This window comes from Meriones unguiculatus, chromosome 5 (assembly GCF_030254825.1).
Source record: "Meriones unguiculatus strain TT.TT164.6M chromosome 5, Bangor_MerUng_6.1, whole genome shotgun sequence".
Lineage (NCBI taxonomy): Eukaryota > Metazoa > Chordata > Mammalia > Rodentia > Muridae > Meriones > Meriones unguiculatus.
Window position 1 is genome coordinate 127,765,531 of NC_083353.1, and position 17,193 is coordinate 127,782,723.

The 17,193-nt window shown below is 39.1% G+C and overlaps 1 protein-coding gene across 9 annotated transcripts in view; it reads right to left on the minus strand.

The window, feature by feature from the left end:
- Window positions 1-1,866: 1,866 nt before the first annotated feature.
- LOC110564560 (solute carrier organic anion transporter family member 1A5-like) overlaps window positions 1,867-17,193 on the minus strand; it is a 48,570-nt gene continuing 33,243 nt past the window's right edge. For 8 of the 9 annotated variants that reach the window (XM_060384410.1, XM_021662040.2, XM_060384409.1 and 5 more), the window contains 5 exons: window positions 15,492-15,657; window positions 10,417-10,589; window positions 7,210-7,274; window positions 5,993-6,110; window positions 1,867-2,616 (listed from right to left, as the gene is read on the minus strand). In XM_060384410.1, coding sequence (XP_060240393.1) covers window positions 2,397-2,616; window positions 5,993-6,110; window positions 7,210-7,274; window positions 10,417-10,589; window positions 15,492-15,657 — 742 coding nt within the window. In that variant the 3' untranslated portion in view covers window positions 1,867-2,396. The remainder of the gene's footprint in view (window positions 2,617-5,992; window positions 6,111-7,209; window positions 7,275-10,416; window positions 10,590-15,491; window positions 15,658-17,193) is intronic. The other variant, XM_060384408.1, reaches the window with a different exon arrangement.

Below are 17,193 nucleotides of genomic sequence, written 5' to 3' on the forward strand. Positions count from 1 at the left end.
AATTTTGAAAACAACTAACTTTTTTGTTTTTTTTTATTTTTAATTTTTTATTAATTACACTTTATTCACTTTGTATCCTCCCTGTGCTTCCATCCCTCCTCTCATCCCAATCCCTCCCTTCCTCCACCCTCTGCATGCATGTCCCTCCCCAAGTCCACTGATAGGGGAGGACTTCTTTTCCTTCCTTCTGATCCTAGTCAATTAGGACTCATCAGGAAAGGCTGCATTGTCTTCTTCTGTGGCCTGATAATGCTACTTCCCCCTCAGGGGGAGGTAATTGAAGAGCAGGCCAATCAGTTCATGTCAGAGACAGTCCCTGTTCTTATTACAATGGAACCCACTTGGATACTGAACTGCCATGGGCTACATCTGTGCCGGGGTCTTAGGTTATCTTCCATGCATAGTCCTTGGTTGGAGTATCAGTCTCAGAAAAGACCTCAACATAAAACCAGACACACTAAATCGCTTAGAAGAAAAAGTGGAGAAAAGCCTTGAACTCATTGGCACAGGAGACATCTTCCTGAACAGAACACCGACAGCACAGGCTCTAAGAACAACAATCAATAAATGGGACCTCATGAAACTGAAAAACTTCTGTAAAGCAAAGGACACTGTTGTCAGAACAAAACGACAGCCTACAGATTGGGAAAGGATCTTCACCCACCCTATATCTGACAGAGGACTAATATCCAGTATATATAAAGAACTCAAGAAGTTAAACAGCAACAAATCAAGTAATCTAATTAAAAAATGGAGTACAGAGCTAAACAGAGTATTCTAAATAGAGGAATATTGAATGGCAGAGAAACACTTAAAGAAATGCTCAACCTCATTAGCCATCAGGGAAATGCAAATCAAAATGACCCTAAGATTTTACCTTACACCCATCAGAATGGCTAAGATCAAAAACTCAAGAGACAACACATGATGGAGAGGTTGTGGAGAAAGGGGAACCCTCCTCTACTGCTGGTGGGAATGAAAACAACTAACTTACATGCAGGCATGGTAACTATGGCAGACAGATAAACTTCTACATCCTCAACCAAAGCACAAAGCAGAAAACAATCAACAAAAATAAACAATAAAACTGGAACTAAGGTGATATTTAAACTCACAAAGCCAGCCTAGTGATGCACTTCCTCTATCAAAGATGCAACCCACCCCCCAACAAGCCTCTCCAAGCAGCATTATCAACAGAAGCATTATCTATTGCCTGAGCCCAGGAGGACATTTCTCATTTAAACCACCACAACAGTACCTAGGCAGAGGGCAAATGACAACTTTCAAGCCTTGGTTCTCTCCTTCTACCATTTTAGTACTAGCAATCAAACCAACCTTGTCAGGTTGATAGCAAACCGTACTTTCTACTCACACAGCTAGCTGTCCCCTCTTTAAAGGTTTTACTCTAAGATGATTTTTAAAATTAATAGCCATGTACTCTGAGGACACATGAGTAAAATGAACACTGGGCCTAAGAGGCCTCCTGAATATGAGAAAGCAGCCATTTGAGAATATCTTATTCTGTGTTTAGCCTTGATTTATTTTAGTTTATTTTGTCAGCATATTACAGTACCTTGGGGGTTAACCTGGGGTCTTCCGTATTATTAGGCATACATTGTACAACTGCGCTACAACCCCATCTCCTCAAAGGGCCTTTGAAAGGCCTGGCTTTCTCTTTCTTTGCTTTTAAGGAAAATTTCATGGACAGCTTTGAACTGCTAGAAAAAAATTTCAAACTATTTTGCTACATGATTTTTAATAAGTTGATTAAATCTGTCAGTGCTATAAACAAAATGATGCAATGTGTGACATGAGTAATGAAGGAAGGGGTTGAAAATAAGAGATGACATTTAATGAAAAGTCTAATCTTGTAAGCATCAAAAGTTTAATACAAACAAAAAAGAGTTAACAACTCTTAAATAGTTAAAGACACATGCAGCCATCTTAGACATAAAAAGATGAATTTGAACAATTTATTTCAGTGTGACACAACCAGGATGCATATTTCCAGCTCTAAGTACCTCCAATATTGAATGTAAATTCAATGAAATTAAATGGTATTTTGAAAACAGGAATGTTTTAAAGCTATTTGAATATTTGTGAGAAAGGCACATTTTCCCCTATTTAGTTAAAGAAAGTGTAATTTGAAAATCCTCTTTGTAAATCAAGGCAATTTTAAAGTTTAGTGTATGGATTGCTGAAGAAGCTGTCTCCATGAAAATTGTAAGCGCTACATGAACATTCCGAAAATTCTATCAGCAAATATTTTTATCATGAGTAAAAATATGCTTTGAGATCTTTAAGAATAAAAGAGATTTCCTACAGTACTTCTCATGTCGCAAAGCAAGTGAAATGGGTATGTTGTTCGTGGGCTTCACAGGGCAACACCAAACCCACTAGAGCATCCTTTTTAGTTCTTCCTCATTGTCAAGATCAGGACTTCTGTGCACTTCCACATGCTCGCTTTCCTTCTCTGTGAGCCTCATCTCCACAGCTTCAGTTTCTGAAGAGTCAATTTCCCCAGGGAGTTGAAGCTTCCTCATAAGTAATAGAATGAAGAGTGCAGGGAGAATACACAATCCTCTTAGTGCTGCAGGAATCCCAAGGAAAATGCGCCTATTGAAAAGAGCTGATCTGCATTAAATCTATATGTGTTTAGTGAAAGCTAATATTGTATATTCTTACAGGTCCTTTATTCTTCCAAGCATCTGGTGCTAATTATGCCAATGTGTTTTATATAATCTACTTTGCTGCGTTATTAATTCTGTTTGTTAAATTTTCAAAAATTCTCACCATAAAACTATCGATATATTTTCTTCATGTTGGTTTAGGCTCATTTCCATTGTCAGCCTGACTGAATTTAGAATCATTATAGAAACACATCTCTGAGTGTGTCAGTGAGGATGTTTTCAGAAAGGTTTAGCTGACATTGAATTTCCACCATGAATATGAGAAGCACTCAGTGTGTCCAGAAAGAACATTAAACATGACCAGCCTCCTCAAACTTATCCTCCATACCTCCTGTGTCTCTACCTTACACATCGCCCCCATACCTCCTCTGTCATTCCCTCACACTCTCACACCATGCCTCAGAGAACATTATCACTGTTCTCTGAAATACTGAGAAAAACAAAAACAAACAAACAAACAAAAAACATAAAACCCTAAATCAGGTTAAGGGACTTAGTCTTTTATGTTTGTTTTGCTCAAATTTTGATCACACATATATAAAACATCATAAAGTCACTTTTCAAGTTGTCTCTCCTCCTCAGCATTTGTATCATATTGCACTAATAGATTTTTGTGATGTTGAAATCCTTGTGTGTCTGAAATAAGTCTTATTAGTCATTTTTATGTATTATTCAACTCATACATAATTTTGCATGTACAGAAATCAAATAAAATTATTTTATTATTTTTAATTTTGTATAAGCATTCATGAGCCCGGAGAGTTAATCCAACCTGGGAACTATAGTAAGAGGAAGTTGTGAGCTTCCCAATGTGGATTATGGAAATTCAACTCATGTTCTGTGCAAGAGCAATATAGATTCTTAAACCCTAAGTGCCCATTTCTTTAGCCACTAGTTCTTTTCATTTGGGGAACTTGTCCAGTTTAAGGATGAATGCTGTACAAGCTTCCTGAAATTAATTAGGTATTCTTTTTCTTTCACCATTTATTTGAAGAACTTACATACTGTTATAAGCATCTGTTCTTTGTATACTTAATAAAATATGCCTTAAGGTGTCTGGATTTAATGGGTTTGGGAAATGTACATTTTTGATATATATATATACATTTCTAAATAACTATGAAAATATTCCTTCCTATGCTCAACATATTTACAGTAAAATATGATGTGATGGATAGTGTTGTCAACTCCATACAATCTAGCATCTCCTGGGAAGGAAGTTTCAATGAAGGCCTGTGTGTGTTATGTTGGCCTGTGAACATATCTGTGGGCCACTATTTTGATTACATTTATTGAGGTGAGAAGAACTGGTCCACACTTGGTGTTACCATTTCTTAGGCAAGAAATCCTGGCATACATAAGAATAGAGGAAATGGAGCTAGGGCTTGGTGGTGTACATCTTCAACCCCAAACCTCAGAACCCAGAGGTAGACATACCTCAGTGAGTTCAAGGGCAACCTGCTCTACAAAATGGGTTCCAGGACAGCCAGGGCTCTACACAGAGAAACCCATTATTAAAAAACAAAAACAGGGGCTGGAGAGATAGTTCAGAGGTTAAGAACAATGCCTGTTCTTCCAGAGGTCTTGAGTTCAATTCCCAGCAACCACATGGTGGCTCACAACCATCTGTAATGAGATCTTGTGCCCTCTTCTGGCATGCAGGAGCACATGCAGGCAGAACATTGTATATATAATAAATAAAATCTTTAAAAAAGAAACAAACAAACAATGAAGAGTAGAAGAAATTATCATGGCTCCTTCTGCAGAGGGAAAGTATAAATATGGTAGATAGTATAGATGCTTAAAACTTCAGAAATATAATCATTTTTTCCTAAATAAATAAGAAATTAACTAATATCTGAGTTTACGTTCCTGACAGTGTTATAAAAAATGTTGGCAAAATCAATTTATGAAAGAAGGTTTAGTTTGCTCACAATTCTGGAATACAGTCCACCATTCTTGGGATGGCAAAGACAACTGAAACTTTACCACACCAAGATGTGCTGACAGTAGTTGAGTACTTTCACTCTGTTACTATGGGTTTGCTAGACTGGGAATGGGATCTCCACCAGCCCTAGTCATAAATCCTTGGGACAGGGCAATGGCCACCTCTTTTCCCTTCAGTATTATTCTTTTCATTATAATGCTTACCCAGAAAGAGACCAGGATTAGGTCATACTCAGAGATGGGAAAACTTTCTTTAGCCTGAAGATGGTTTAGCAGAAAGGAGGAGCTTTTGCTACAATGCATTCTGTAGCAAAGAAAGATTCGTTGTGAGATTTCTTGGGTCTGCTGCCCTAGAGCACAAGCAGGGTAACAGCCAGAGTCTGCTTCAAGGTCAGCATGGAATGACCTTGAGGATGTGGTAGCAGTGAACCCACAATTCTTTCCCTGTGCTGTTAGTGGCAGGTGCCCACTTACCATTGAGAGTGACAGGAACCATGTGAGTAACTGCTTTCAGACCAAGCAGCTATGTGAAACCACCCAAACTGGATGCACTTGGATCTCCTTGATCTCCTGGTTCTTGAGAGTGATGGTTTTAATTATTTCTGTGTGTGGCATCCTCCTCTCCCTTGGGACACTTAGTGTGTTTGTACCACTATCCTACTACTGTGTCAAGGTGTATTTACAAGGCTGCTCACCACTAAGTGCAGTGGAGTTCAAGAGATAAGACTGTCAGTCAAAACTAGATAACAATGTCTCAAGATTGCCCCTTGCTATATAGCACCTGACCCGTTTTGTGAAACTGTGTGGTACCACACAGATTAGGGTTCTCATTTACTCAGGCTGCAAACAAGAGAGGGCTGTGAAATTTCAAGGAGATAGAATGCCAGAATCCACACTGCCTGAAAGTACTGGGACTCTGTCATCCCTATCCCTGCGGAAGGGTGGGGTTCCTCCTCTCTGTCCATAGATATAGGGTGGTACGTGCTGAGAGATTGTGTTCTCACCTAGAGCACAATTGTTCCATGTCTCTGAATCTTGCTGTCCTGTTTATCTCTTGTGTTCTGCCATACTTGCTCAGCTCAAGATGCTGCTCACCTGTTACTCCAAAGCCTCAATGCAGACATCTACTCCCTTTCTAAAGTATTTTGAAGAGTATTTAGGAAACCCACTCAGCCTTACATGTATCAAGGACTTTAGAGATAATGGGGAAATACTAAAATATTTAAACAAGGCAAAGATACCATCCATGTGTATTCTGATAATGATGTCATATGCAATCTTATCACTCAAGAAAATGTGACATATGACTGGAGACATTTTATGCTACAAAAGTCAGTCTCAAAAGTTATATTTACCTGAAGCTATTTATATCATACATCCTGCATGCCCCTGGCTCACCACATTTCAGAGTTCCCCAATGTACACATGTTCTGTCTATCAAAGGGCCAAAGTAAATAGGGGCCAGAATGCCAGCTGCAATGAAGAGAGAAACAAACAAACAAACAAACAAACAAACAAACAAACATATCAATAGCAACAACATCAAAAAACCCAGCCCATTCAGTGGGGAAAAAAAGGAAGGAAGATATACTTTTTTGTTTATAATTACTTGAATTTCCTAAATTTTGAAAAAACATATATAACAAATGATTCAAATGCTCTAAACTTTTTGGGATTGTAAGTTAATGTAAAGTTCCTAGATCACAACAAATGAAAGCTATATATAAAATGCAAAGAAAACATTCATTGAGTTCATGATCATGAACCTCAAATATTTTCTGAAATGTTTTTGATTGGTTTTCTGTAGATCTAACTAAGAAAAATATTTCCTTCTCATTTTATTATTGAATATATTAAAAGATAAAAGAAGTAATTAAGTTCAATTAAGATCTTTAAAGGTAAGTGCAAATATTTCTCTACAGTTAATTCATTCTCAGACTAACACAAATAGCCATTTCCAAACACAAGGTTGGTGAACTGAGATTCAGGGTAAAGTGAGCAGGGTAAAGTGAATGATGCTACAAGGTCATTCGAACTTCCTGGTTTGGGACAGTTGGGAAATTGCAGATCCAGAGACAAATTATCTTTACCTGTCTTACTGATCACTTCTTGCCCCTTCCCTGTCTCTGACAATATACCTGTGTAACTATCACATGAAGCTTTGGTGATGTATTGACTGAGGAGGCCATCACCCTCTACCTACCCAAACACTAAGAATGTCATCAGCTAGCATCTGAGTCTACAGGAGAGAATGCCCTGCTTTTCTGTAACTATCCTACTTGACCTTTCCAAGAGTATATTTGATAAGTCCTTTTTCATGGATTCCTTTGTTCTCTAACTATAAATATCACAAAACAGTCCTCCTATTGGAACATATTGTCTGGATGACCTGAATCTGTGTACCCATGTTTATGGTTACTCATAGTTGATTCCAGAATAAACCTTAATTTTCTTTAGTGTGAGAGTTGTGTTTTGGTTTGAGAAGATAGTTGCTATCTTCTTAGTCAGGGAAAATTAATTGGTTTACTAAGCATGAAATATTTGTCAGATCTGTTAGGGATATCTCTCATACCAAATAATCTTATGCAAAATATATGTAATCCAACACCAAGTGACTTCTCTTCAGACTTGATACATCTGAAAAATACATACATATATTTATACTTACGCACTTATACACATACACACACACACATACATACATACATAAAGAAAAGTTAATCGTGCAAAGCCATGTCTGCCCTATCATTCCCACAAAGACAGTGGTAGTTGATGATTCTAAGCTTTTCATCCTGAAGTGAGAATGGGATAGATCTACCTCTTAAGCCCTCACAGAGGCAGGAGAGTAAGTGCTTCTGAAACCTGTCTTCGGATCTCTATGCATCTAAAGTAGGGCTGCGCCCATTAACAGTTTGATATTTCCATTAACCTAGATGAATAGATTCCTGATGACCATGGTGACAATCATGCCATACCCACCATAATGGACCCAAACCTCTGAAACCCAAAACAAATAAATATTTATCTTTAGTTGTTTGCCAAGAAACTTCTCATGTTGATAAAAAAAAATCTAACACATGCTATGTAAAAATTCAAAAATGGTAAATGTAGTCCTAGAGATGAACAGAGAAAGAGCCCATTTTGCACTCTATAACAATGAGAAAATGACCTTGTTATGTGGATTTAACAACTTTAGATATTTATTTCCCCAATACTGCCTACAAAAATAAATTTGAGATGGTTTTGAAAATTATGTTCAGAGGGGAGGCCAATAAAAGCCATAAGGAGAAAAACTGAAAAGTATTCTTATACATATTCCATATTTATATATTTATTCTTATAGAAATTCCATATTTATTAAAATATGGAAGCTTAAAAAGTGGTCTTTTCCCACCAAATACATCCCTGGGGGAAAATAAAATCAAAATAGGTGTAACTTTTGGAATTTCATTTTGGAAATGATTCCATGAAAGACTTAAAAAAAAACACAACAGACTAGAAGAATAATGCTAGCATGCAAACAGTAGTAATGTATTTTCTATCATTTACATTGCAATCATCAACTTCTGTAAGAAAGAGAAAAAATACAAGAAAAATAATTTAATTATATCTTATCCTCATTACACCAATAAATCACATATTAGGGCCTATTATAAGACACCCCTGTAGGTAAAGTTGCTTGCCACCATGCTTGAAAAATTGAGTTCAATACCTGGAACCCACATGGTACAAAATGAACCAAATCCTGTGAGATGTCTTGTGACTTCAATATTCATGTCCTGACATGCCAGCATGCACACACATACACATACGCACACACAAACACATACACACAGACACACACACACAACATTTTAAGTAATCATGCATTAAAACATCAACCAGACACATTTTTTACACCCAGTTGAAGAGTCAACTTCAGAAAGTAAGGTAACTGAGAAAGTGAGTGGGGGATGGGAGTGAGAATAGGTATGCAGTAAACGTGAGAAAATCTCTACAGAGCATGTTTGGAGGTTCTAACAGGAGCATTCAACTGCTCATATGCCCTTCACCTATGACCATCCTCCTCTCTGAGGAAAAGTCATCCTTGTCAACTGAGCATGCAGCTTTGGAACTGAGGCATCTGGAGTAGTGATCGAGAAAGACACCACTTAGCCACATCAGCTGAATCTGCCTAGAACATGAAGAGTGACAGATACCACAGCCAAATGTTCCTCATTTGCAAGAAAAGGAATTAAGAACTAGCAATACTTGATGTTGTCCTTTAGTTGTCCATGAATCTATGAACTGAAGAAGGGCATAAACCACATCTCTATTTGCTGAATATAAAAATATAATTACAATAGAAGATGAATAAATGGGGACATATATCCAGACTATTCCAGTGAGTTTGTATGAGGGGTAGAAGCAGGGTGAAAAAGAACAAAGGGGAGGAAAGGGAAGGGTTAGCAGACAAGAGGGGAGAGCAGGGGAGGGGAGGAGAGGAAAGGAGAGGAGAGAAGAGGAGGGAGAGGAGGAGAGGGAAGAGAAAAGGACAGGGGGAGAGGGGAGGGAAGGGAAGGAGAGGGGAGGAGAGGAGGAGAGGAGAGAAAGGTGTGGTGGGAGAAGAGGAGAAAAGCAAAAGAGAAGGAAAGGAGAAAGGTATTTGGAAAAGGAGGAGGAGAAGGGGGTGCAAAGGGAATGTGGGCAAGGGGGGGGGGTTGGAAAAGCACAGGGAAAGAGAGAAGTGAGAAACATGCTCCAGTCTGTTTTACATATAAATGAATTACAAATCATGGTTAACTCAACTTTACAATGAGACAATCAAAGACAGGTAGCACTCTTTTCCCACCCATTTTAGCAGGTGTGAAATTCATAGACTGGAAAGAACATTTGCTAAGAAAATAAACTTCAAAACTTGGCTCTGCCACATCCTCATTTTGTCTTAAAAAGCCATGCATCTATCATTGCATTCATAACCCATCTTGCTACAGAGTAAATATTAGTGCATTAATGTACTTCCTAATTAGAGAGTTTCTGTCATTGCATTCATGGCTTTGGTTTAAAACAGTTTGAGCTCAGGGTGTCAAGGGATCCTGGCCACTTTTACACAGGGTTTCCCACTCTGCCAGTCAGTTGGCTGAGCCATAGGCGATGAGTGCTACACAACTACTCTCCACCTGTCATAACATGATGTCCATTCATTTTGGTTTAAGATATTAGAGGTAGAAGTAGGAAAGGTCAGGAAAGAAAATTTTAAATTATTGTTGAATTTAGCAGTGCTTAGTATTGGAGTCTTGATAAAGGTATCTTAGAGCACTGAGGTTCTAAGAAACAATAACAAGGACTTTTCTTGGCAAAAGAAACTTTAACAAATGACCAAACATCTAAATGACAACATTGGAGTGGATCCATAGGTAAAAGCCAAAAATACTTGATGACTTTGATGACCTAGAACCTGGGAACATATGTAAAACATTAAAACAAAGAAGTCCAATCGAGTTGCATGCATTTGTAATCCCAGAGTTCCCACAGTGAGATTGGAGTAGCAAACAGCATTGACCGGGATGTTGAGGGCCAAGTAGGTTGGAGTACACAGGCAGAACAGCAGCAGGAATAACAAGAGAGACCCTGCCTCAAATAGATGAAACTAGAGATGAATCTCCAACATTGTCTTATGACTTCACTGTGTTCTTAGTGGCACACAGGAACTCACAGCACACACACATACACACACAGACTCACATATGCATACAGTATGAAGAACGAGAGAAAGCTAAATAAAGGAGCTACTTATTACCTCAGAAGAACCATGTACCCAGGTATAGCTGAAAGTGAGAAGATGAAACTGTTAATTGCTGTCATGATTAAAAAGTACTGAAGCATGCTATCACACTCACGGCCCTTGTCACACAGCCCGAGGACTGCAGATGAGTTTCCAGACGAGTGGATGCAGCTGCAATTGTGAAACACCTGTCAAAAAATGATGTCCAGTTTAAGGAAAAAATATTGTTTTTTTTTTATTAATTACAGTTTATTCACTTTGTATTCCAGCTGTAGCCCCCTCCCCATCCCATCCCAATCCCACCCTCCCTCCTTCTTCTCCTATGCTCCCCCCCAGCCTAATGAAGGAGAGGTCCTCCTCCCCTTCCATCTGACCCTAGTCTATCAGGTCTCATCAGGACTTGTCTTCCTCTGTGGACTGGTAAGGCTGTACCCTCCTCAGGTGGAGGTGATCCAAGAGCCAGCCCATGAGTTCATGTCAGAGAAAGTCCCTGTTCCTATTATTAGGAAACCCTCTTGGACACTGAGCTGACATGGGCTACTTCTGTGCAGGGGTTCTAGGTTATCTCCATGCATGGTCCTTGTTTGGAGTCTAAGAAAAGTCCCCTGTGCCCAGGTGTTTTGGTTCTGTTGCTGTCCTTGTGGAGCTCCTGTTCCTTCCAGATCTAAGAGGGGGGAGATATAAAGACCCAGAGGGAAAAAATATTGTTTTTAAACCTTCAGTACTTTCAACAAAGACAGTTGAAAGAAAATGGAGAGTGGTGGGGCCAATGTTATAACTCAGAGGAAGAGCACTCATCTAGTTTGAATGAAGACCTGAGTTTGAGCATATACAACGTTAAATAAAAAATACTAAATCAATAAAATGAGGGGATTTTTCTCTTTATTTCTGTTTTCATTTTAATTTCACAAATATATCATAAAAATAAACATGTAGACTTTATAATTTTTTATTTTTTACAATTTATTCATTTTTTATTCTGATTGTAGCTCCTTCCCTCATCTCCTCCCAGTCCCATTCTCCTTCCCTTTCCTTCCATCCCCCTTCTCCTAGTACACTTAATGGGGGAATCCTCCTGCCCTGCCATCTGAGCAGGGGATCTGGGTCCTCTTGATGCATGGTCCTTGGCTGGTGCATCAATCTCCGCAGACCCAAACAGTAGATTTTTAATGGCATTATTTGTTTTATTTTATTATTATTATTATTATTATTATTATTTTATTTTTATTTTATTATTATGTGATAGGTTTCTTTAAGTAGCCTCAGATGTCCTCAACACACTCTGCAGACCAAGCTGGCCTCAAATAAAAGATCCTCCTGCCTCTCCCTTCCAAGTGCTGGGAGTAAAAGCTATACCACCACTACCTGGCATTTTTTTAAAATAATGCCTTGTTTTATTGTTAACTAATACTAAGTACTAAAACAAAATATATTTCAGAATGTTGGTGGAATAGTTGGGTGCTTACTAATCTACAGTCATGTCCCCAGGCATAAGGTCAACATATTTAGAGTTGTTCCATTTCCAGATATGATTAAGAATCAAAATTCATCCAGTTAGATCAGCACCATTTGTTGAAGATGCTGTCTTTTTTCCATTGTATGGTTTTGGCTTCATTTTCAAAATTAAGTATCCATGGGTGTGTGGGTTTATTTCTGGGTCTTCTATTCAATTCCATTGATCCACCAGCCTGTTTCTATGCCAGTATAATGCAGTTTTTTTTTTTACTATTGCTCCGTAGTAGAAAAATGCAAATAGATGCATATTTATCACAATGAACAAAACTAAAGTCCAAATGGATCAAAGACCTCAACATAAAACCAGGCACACTAAACCTGTTAGAAGGAAAAGTGGGGAAGAGCCTTGAACTCACTGGCACAGGAGACAACTTCCTGAACAGAACACCAACAGCACAGGCTCTAAGATCAACACTCAATAAATGGGACCTCATGAAATTGAAAGGCTTCTGTAACACAAAGGACCCTATTGTCAGAACAAAACAACAGCCTACAGACTGGGAAAGGATCTTCACCAAACCTTCACCAATCTGACAAAATGGCTAATATACAGAATATAAAAAGAACTCAAGAAGTTAAACAGCAACAAATAAGCAATGCAATTAAAAAATGAGGTACAGAACTAAGCAGAGAATTCTCCATAAAGGAATATCAAATGGCAGAGAAACACTTAAATAAATGCTCAACATCCCAGGCATCACGGAAATGCAATCAAACTGACCCTGAGATTTCACCTTAAACCCATCATAATGGTTAAGATCAAAGACTCAAGTGAGAACACATGCTGGGGAGGTTGTGGAGAAAGGGGAACCCTCCTGCATTACTGATGGGAATTAAACTTGAACAACCACTTTGGAAATCAACCTGGCACTTTTTCAAACAATTAGGAATAGTGCCTCCTCACAGTCCAGCTATACCACTCCTAGGCATATATCAAAAATATGCTCAAGTATAAAACAAGGACATTTGCTCTACCATGTTCTTAGCAGCTTTATTTGAAATAGCCAGAATCTGGAAACAACCCAGATGTCCCTCAACTGAGGAATGTGTACAGAAATTGTGGTATATTTAAACAATGGAATACTATTCAGCAATTAAAAACAAGGAAATTATGTCATTTGCAGGCAAATGGTGGGAAATAGAAAAGATCATCCTGAGTGAGGTATCCCAGAAAGAGAAAGATACATATGGTATACACTCACTTGTATTAGACATATAATATAGGATAAACATACTAAAATCTGTACACCTAAAGAAGCTAAGCATGAAGTAGGACTCTGGGTAAGATGATCAATCCTCATTCAGAAAGGCAAATAGGAAGGACATGGGAAGAGGAAGAACACAGGGAACAAGACAGGAGCCTATCACAAAGGGGCTCTGAAAGACTCTACCCAGCAGGGTATCAAAGCAGATACTGATATCTAGCAAAACTTTGGGCAAAGTGCAAGGAATCTTATGAAAGAAGGGGGAAATAGACCTGGAGGGGACAGGAGCTCCACAAGAAGAACAACAGAACCAAAAAATCTGGGCACAGGGGTCTTTCCTGAGACTGATACTCCAACCAAGGACCATGCATGGAGATAACATAGAACCCCTGCTTAGATGTAGCCCATGGTATCTCAGTCTCCATGTGGGCTTCCTAGTAATGCAAACAGGAACTGTCTCTGACATGAACTCAGTGGCTGGCTCTTTGATCACCTCCCCCTGAGCAAGGAGCAGCCTTACCAGGCCACAGAAGAAGACAATGCAGCCAGTCCTGATGAGACCTGATAAGTTAGGATCAGAGGGAAGGGGAGGAGGACCTCCCCTATTAGTGGACTTGGGGAGGGGCATGGGAGATGAGGGAGATAAATGAAGTTTAACAAATAATTAAAATTCATATTTCATTTTGATTGTCAACCAACTATATGTATTATGACATGTTTAAGGGAAGGGAAAGTGCTTGACTCTTGACATCTTGCTGGGCTGGGGAGATGGAATAGTCAGTAAGTTCTGCACAAGCATGAGGACCTGAGTTCTCATCCCCAGCAGACACATGAACAGTGCATGCACAGAGCATGTGCTTGCCACACTGGTGCTGTGTGGTGGACACAGGTGACTCCCTGGGGCCCACTTGCCAGGAAGCCTAAGAGGACCAGCAAATTCCAGGCCACCACTGAGGGAGGAACAGCCTTACCAGGCCACAGAAGATTACAATGCAGCCATTCCTGATGAGACCTGATAGACTAGGATCAGAAGAAAGGAGAGGGGGACCTCCCCTATCTGTGGACTTGGGGAGGGGCATGTGTGAAGAAAGGGGAGGGAGGGTGGGATTAGGAGGAGAGGCAGAAGGGTAAAGTTTATGGGGGATACAAAGTGAATAAAATGTAGTTAATAAAAGTTAAAAAAAAAAAGAGTAGAAACTTAATATGACTGCGATGTTTGGATCTGGGCCTTTGCAGATAATTAGGATTAGGTAAAGCTGTTGAAAAGGCATACCCATGTTAGAATGTTGATAGCTTTAGAAGGTGAGAAAAGTCCATAAAACACACATACTTTCAGGTCTTTTGCCTTTTTTCTTGGAATATTTTATGACCCCTCAAGATTCTGTACTGCAGAAGCATGTTACCTCAAGGGGCCTTTTGTTCTTAGGCCAAAATTGTGAGCCAAAATAAATTTCTCTTTTTATTAAAAAAAAAAAGAAAAGAAATCACTTATCTAGTTTTAGAGACCACTATTTTATCAAATTTTATACATAATACTATAATATTTGTAATGCCAAAGGAAAATTCCTTTCTTCCTTCCTCTTGGACCTCTTTCATTTTGTACTCTGCAAGTTAAAACAACAGCATTTGGTAAATAATTTTAGATGTTAATATTATTGTTTAACCTGTGATTTACACAATTTCAGTTCTTACCTACTTTTATATTTTTAAAAAAATTAAAAGTTCTTGGAGAAAAAAAAATTCCAGGCCAGTGGGATCCTGTCTCAGAAGCACCAAGTACATGGCAACTGAGAGTCAACAGCTGAGGTTGTCTTCTGGCCTGCATATGCACACACACATACATACACAATAAGTCTAACTAATTAATTAATTAGTTAAAGCTTGTTATATGAAAAGATAATTTTTCTTCACCTCAAAGCAAGATTGAGTTCATCCAGGGCTTCATTCCTATCACAATAAAGAGCAGATTCTCTCCTGAGTAATTTACTGTTTTAATTTTAAAGCTGATGTATGTGTACGTGGATGTCTGGGGAAGGCAGAGGAGAATGCCAGGTGTCCTGCAGCTGGAGCTGTGAGCATCCCCATGTGGGTGCAGCAGGTGCTCTTTACAGCTGTGCTCTCTCTCCATCCTGTCCAGATATATAGTACTCAGATCACTTGAATGATGACCTCAGACTCTGTCAAGGCTTTATATAATCTGTAGGGATTGTAACGTCAAGGATGCGTATACAGACTAAACTGAGCTGTTCACAAATATTCATCTATTTTAAAGCATGACTCTTTCTGCTTTTTCAGCAGCTGTAGGCTTAGGTCACGGCACATGTTAACACAGTACACACACATCAGCCCAGACACTGCAAGGATGTTTACCATCTTGATTCCTGTTCCGACAGACTTCTCACAGCCTGCAAGGCAGGCTGACATGTATGCTAGGCCATTGTCTCCACACACCGGATCCCATGTTTTCGTTAAGCAGCTACACCTTCTGTTGCAGTCAGCGAGGACCATATTCTCCACATCAAGAGGCTGCTGAACTCTGAAATGATTTAAAAATAATAGTACAGATATTAAACCCACCCAAGCCCTTTATTTTCTTCTTTTCATCTCAGCATGTGTACACACACATGCACACACACACACACATACACGCACAAAGAGAGAGAGTCATGCTTTAAAAATAAATTAATATTTGTGAACAACTCTGTTTAGTCTGTATACGCATCCTTGATGTTAAAATCCCTACAGATTATATAAAGCCTTGACAGAGTCTGAGGTCATCATTCAAGTGATCTGAGTGCTATATATCTGGACAGGATGGAGAGAGAGCACAGCTGTAAAGAGCACCTGCTGCACCCACATGGGGATGCTCACATCTCCAGCTGCAGGACACCTGACACTCTCCTCTGCCTTCCCCAGACACCGTCATGCACCCATACTCTTCTGAGATATGAACAGTGCCCGGCGCTTACAATGGGATTCAAAGAGGAAAATGTTGAGTCTAACGGCTGAATTCAAATCCTATCCCTCAAACACAGTGTCCAGTCAGCATGACGGGAGATGGACTCAGTGTTTACAATTCTACCTTGGTGTTGTAGAAGCCATTTACAGTAAACCCAGTAATTCCCCCTGAATTACAATTTCTATATCTGCAAAGAGAATGGGGAAAAATCTGCTTTAAAAAGAGATTTAAATCTGGTGACACACAAACATATATATATACATATATATATATGTACACACACACATATATATATGTATTCCAAATCTTAAAATTCTTTTTTTAAGGATTTTGAAAGAAATTTTGTTTTAACATCTCTCTCTGTCTGTCACTGTGTGTGTCGCACATGAGCACGTAGCCGCACGTGGGCATGTGCAGATGAGAAAGTCGTCCCCAGCCTTGTTGGAGACAGAGTCCCCGTTGTTCACTACTCAAAGTGCCAGGCTAGCGGGTTCCGAGCTTCTGGGGTTTCCTGGCTGTGCTGCTCAGCGCACAGCAGGAGCACTGGGAGGACAGTGACCATACCACGTCAAGCTTCATGCAGGTTCCAGGATCTGAACTCAGGACATCCTGCCTGCTTAGCAAGTTCTATGCCATTGAGTCCTCTCCTCAGACCTTTGAAAAGAACCTCCAAGTGTATGCTTTATTTCATTTTAACTTCTTGGTTGATTATGGAACTGTGCCTTAAATTACCTCTAAATTTCCCATGCTAGTACAGAATATGACCAAGAAACCCTTAAAATACAAATTCTAAAAACCACAGAGTATATGAGATATAACTATACAAGTGACTTGTATATAACTATACAAGTGGCATATATATATATATATATATATATATATATATATATATATTGTCGGGAGTGGTGCCTCTGGCAGCTGCTTTGATATTTAAATCTCAGCGGAGAGACTGCTTTTACTGGACCTTCTCTAAAGGCAGGGTAGAATTTGCAAGTCCATCTCTTTTTGTTTTTGACAGCAGGTAGGATAGCTTGTGAGGATCACACCTCTTTCTCAGGCTCCTCGTGAAATTTAAACCATTGTTTTGAGATGTTTCTACTCTGGCTTAGAAAC